Genomic DNA, 4643 nt, shown 5'->3' with positions numbered 1-4643 from the left:
CTTTTGAGTTATGACAAACAAAATGCTTCAGCAGGAAGCAATAAATAAAAATTAATTAAATTGCACATAATAGATATTTTTGTAAAGGTGAATCATCATGATTACGAGAGACCTTTTACTTTTTCTTTTTTTTTTCACTTACAAGACTAGGAAAATATACGTAAAATTCCGGGATATGAATTTAATGACGAGATCATGCCAAATGAAAGAAGAGCTTAGCCTTAACATACCTAGAGTAGCGAAAACTCCGTATAATATTCTCGGAGAATATTGCACCGTATTCCTTTAGAATCCCAAAATGTGTACGTTATTAAACTTCCAATAATCTTCGTTGGTTTTTTTTTTTGGTTGGAAAATGTTTTCTTGTGGGAGCTTGTTGTTCTGCTGGTGGTTGTTCATGAGAAATGGAAAATTTTCTTTGTTTAAAGCTTGAATTGACTACGTAGGGGCTAACATTTTTAAGACCAAGAAGCTACGTATTAAATTCAATCAACCCTTAGGTAGCCACCTATTCCAACATGACCATGAGTCATTGTTTGGAAAATGATTGGCTGCCACGTTCTTTTTGGGTGTAATTTTATTAATTTATTCACTTATTAGTTAACCGGGTAATATTTCATTATCCGGTAATTAATCTATTACCCGCATAATTTAAGAATTATCACAATTACTTAAAATTCTATTTATTTTATTATTTTTTTTAAATACTTCATATATACTTTATATATTATACTACCATGGTCATATGGTACTTTGCATGGTACTAGTTTATAATTATCGGGTATTATCGCTTGACCCGTATTTTATCCCAAATTGGCCACTTTCAACGAAACTCCTTTTCCCTAATTCGTGCATCCTTTATCCCTCATGGAACTTATTTTTTTCGCTTGTTATAAATAGCTTAAGTACGTCAAGATGATCTCATCCCCGCGTCTACGTCGGTTAACTAAAAACGAAATTGTAACGTACGAAAATGCGAGATGTAACATCCTTCTCCCCTTAGAAACATTCGTCCTCGAATGTTCAACTCCCCGTGATCTATATAACTTTGGCAAGGTCATCTCTGTAACAACACCACTATCAAATCTCCCCGTAGAAGCTTAATAATCTAACGACACTCAGGACCATAATTATGAATAACGATGACAATCTCTCATGACCAACGTAAGAATTTATACACATACCTTATGATTATGATGTCTCAGTCGAATCCTTTTCTGGAGGAGGAAATAAGTAGGGATATTTAGACTTCATGCTTTCCTCGGCCTCCCAAGTCATTTCTTCCACATTATTGTTTCTCCAAAGTACTTTCACGGAGGCTACCTCATTATTCCGCAGCTTGCAGATTGGATGGCAATCGGAACTTCCTCGTATAATAGGTTCTCTATAATCTGTACATCATCCATGGGCACTACTCAGGTAGGATCTCCAATGCACTTCCGTAACATAGATACGTGAAAAACTGGATGAACAGACTCCAATTCTGAGGGCAATTCTAACTCTTAAGCTACTTGGCCCACTCTCCGAATGATCCTATAAGGCCCAATATACCGTGGTCTAAGCTTGCCTTTCTTGCCAAATCTCATTACACCTTTCATAGGTGACACCTTTAAGAATACCCAGTCATTAACCTCGTAATCTAAATCTCTTCGCCGTACGTCAGAATATGACTTCTGTCGACTCTGAGCTGTCAACAGTCGCTCCCAGATAAGCTTTACCTTTTCTATGGCCCGTTGAACCAAGTCTGGCCCATATAACCCAAATTCTCCAACATCGAACCACCCTATGGGAGATCTACACCTGCGCCCATTTAAAGCCTCGTACGGAGCCATCTGGATATTGGAGTGGTAACTGTTATTATATGAAAACTCGATAAGAGGTAGATGTTCATCCCAACTTCTATTAAAATCCAGCACACATGCTTACAACATATCCTCGAGCGTCTGAATCGTGCGCTCGGATTGTCCATCTATTTGTGGATGAAAAGCTGTGTTGAGATTCACCTGAGTTCCTAGACCTTTCTTAAATGACCTCCAAAAATATGTTGTAAACTGGGCCCCACTGTCAGATATAATAGATACGGGCACTCCGTGTAGTCGCACTATCTCCTTAATATATAATTTTGTGTAATCCTCTGCTGTATAGGTAGATCTGACCGGTAGGAAATGAGCTGATTTCGTGAGCCTATCGACTATCACCCATATAGAATCAAGCTTATGATGGGAACGAGGTAAACCTGTGATAGAGTCCATGTTAATCGCCTCCCATTTCCATGTCGGGATCTCTATAGTCTGCATTAGCCCTCCGGGCATCTGGTGCTCTATTTTCACCTGCTGGCAACTAGGGCATTGAGCGACATACTCGGCAATGTTCTTTTTCATATCGTTCCACCAATACACATCCTTAATGTCATGATACATCTTTGTCGACCCAGGGTGAATAGAATACCATGAATAATGTGCTTCTGACATAATCCTGTCTCGTAGCCCTGCTACCTCTGGAACACACAAACGACCCTTGTATCTGAGAACCCCATCTCCTTTGAGTTCTAACAACGGCTTCTTCTGTTGTGGAACTCGCTCTCAACTTGACTAACTCTGGATCCTCGTATTGCCTCTCCTTTACTTCAGCTATGAGAGATGATTTTGCAGTATTTTGGAGTACAACTCCTCCATTGCCAAAGTCCACTAATCAAACCCCCAAACAAGCCAATTGATGAATCTCTCTTGTCAATTGTCTTTTCTCGGCCTCTACATGTGCTAAGCTACCCATAGATCGATGACTTAAAGCATCTGCTACAACATTAGCTTTCCCTGGATGGTAGAGAATGTTAACATCGTAGTCTTTCAATAATTCAAGCCATCGTCTTTGTCGCAAATTCAACTCTTTTTGCTTGAGGATATATTGCAGGCTCTTATGATCTGTGAATATATCAACATGCACACCATATAAATAATGCCGCCATATCTTAAGTGCATGGACATCCGCAACTAACTCGAGGTCGTGGGTTGGATAATTCCGCTAATGCTTCCTTAACTACCTTGAAGCATATGCAATTACTTTTCAATGTTGCATCAGGACACATCCTAACCTGACACCTGAGGCATCACAATACATGGCATAACCATCTAGACCATCTGGAAGTGCCAAAACTGGCGCTGAGGTCAATCTATTCTTAAGCTCTTGGAAACTCTGCTCACAGGCCTTTGTCCACTGAAACTTAGTCGCTTTCTGTGTCAGCTTTGTTAATGGTGCTGAAAGAGAAGAAAACCCCTCTACGAACCTCCGATAATATCCTGCTAAGCCTAGAAAACTACGAATCTCTGTCGGAGTGGTAGGTCTAGGCCAGGATTTCACAGCCTCAATCTTCTGAGTGTCTACCTTTATACCTCCGTCAGATACAATGTGCCCCAAGAATGCTACGGACTTTAGCCAGAATTCACACTTAGAAAACTTAACATACAATTTATTATCGTTGAGGGTTTGGAGTACTGCTCGTAGGTGATCCACATGCTCATCCTCTGAACGTGAATAAACCAGAATATCATCAATAAAGACTATCACGAATAGATCCAAATATGGCCGGAATAGGCTATTCATCAAGTCCATAAATATGGCAGGTGCATTCGTCAACCCGAAGGACATAACAAGAAACTCAAAGTGGCCATATCAGGTCCTGAAGGCGGTCTTGGGGATATCTTTCTCCCGAACTCTAACCTGGTGGTACCCTGACCTCAAATCTCTCTTTGAAAAGCATCTAGCTCCCTGCAACTGATCAAACAAGTCATCTATCCTTGAAAGGGGGTACTTATTCTTAATAGTTACCTTGTTCAGTTTCCTATAGTCGATACACATTCTTAGCGATCCGTCCTTTTTTCGTACAAACAATATCGGTGCACCCCAAGGTGAGGTACTAGTCCTAATAAAACCTTTTTCCAGTAAATCTTTTAATTGCCCCTTCAACTCCTTTAATTCGTCAGGTGCCATTCTATATGGAGGGATGGATATTGGTTGTGTTCCCGGAAGCAAATCGATTGCAAAATCAATCTCTCGCTCTGGAGGAATACCTGGAAGTTCATCTGGAAATACATCCGCTTACTCTTTTACTACTGGAATAGACTGAAGTATAGATTTCTCAGCATCGGCATCTTTAACTCGCACAATATGATAGATTCACCCTTTTGCAATCATTTTTCTTGCCTTCAAATAGGAAATAAACATGCCTCTGGGTGTCGCTGTATTACCTACCCATTCGAGGACTGGCTTATCTGGAAAGTGAAATCTAGCTGTCTTCGCTCGACAATCAACCGTGGTATAACAAGCTGCCAACTAGTCCATGCCCATGATAGCATCGAAATCCAACACCTCTAGTTCAACTAGGTCGGCTGAGGTTTGACGACCACAAATTGTTATCGTACAACCTCGGTAAACACGTCTAGCGATAATCGATTCTCCGACCGGTGTAGATACCGTAAAAGGATAACTTAGTATTTCAGGCACTATACCAAATTTTCGCACGACAAATGGGGTAATACATGATAAGGTAGATCCTGGGTCTATCAAGGCATAAACATCGTGAGAATAAATAGTCAACATACCTATCACAATGTCTGGTGAAGACTCTTGGTCCTGTCAACCTACTA

At 40.3% G+C, this 4643-nt stretch overlaps 1 protein-coding gene across 1 annotated transcript; it reads right to left on the bottom strand.

Moving 5' to 3' along the window:
- Window positions 1-2691: 2691 nt before the first annotated feature.
- Window positions 2692-3987, bottom strand: LOC138887157 (uncharacterized). The gene is made up of 3 exons (XM_070168873.1): window positions 3718-3987; window positions 3099-3231; window positions 2692-2921 (listed from the first exon to the last, which is right to left on the bottom strand). The coding sequence occupies exons 1-3, from the start codon at window positions 3985-3987 to the stop codon at window positions 2692-2694; spliced, it is 633 nt and encodes a 210-aa protein (XP_070024974.1).
- Window positions 3988-4643: the final 656 nt, after the last annotated feature.

This window comes from Nicotiana sylvestris, chromosome 3 (genome assembly GCF_000393655.2).
Source record: "Nicotiana sylvestris chromosome 3, ASM39365v2, whole genome shotgun sequence".
Lineage (NCBI taxonomy): Eukaryota > Viridiplantae > Streptophyta > Magnoliopsida > Solanales > Solanaceae > Nicotiana > Nicotiana sylvestris.
This window is presented reverse-complemented; position numbering and strand designations above follow the sequence as displayed.

Bases quoted from the DNA above. Each gene is read 5' to 3' on its own strand.
- LOC138887157 (XM_070168873.1), bottom strand. From the start codon at position 3,987: ATGGCACCTGACGAATTAAAGGAGTTGAAGGGGCAATTAAAAGATTTA. The intron at 3,232-3,717 runs GTTAGAGTTCGG...AAGCTGACACAG, and splicing joins TGAGGTCAGGGTACCACCAG to AAAGCGACTAAGTTTCAGTG. The intron at 2,922-3,098 runs GTGTCAGGTTAG...ATATATTCACAG, and splicing joins CATGTATTGTGATGCCTCAG to ATCATAAGAGCCTGCAATAT.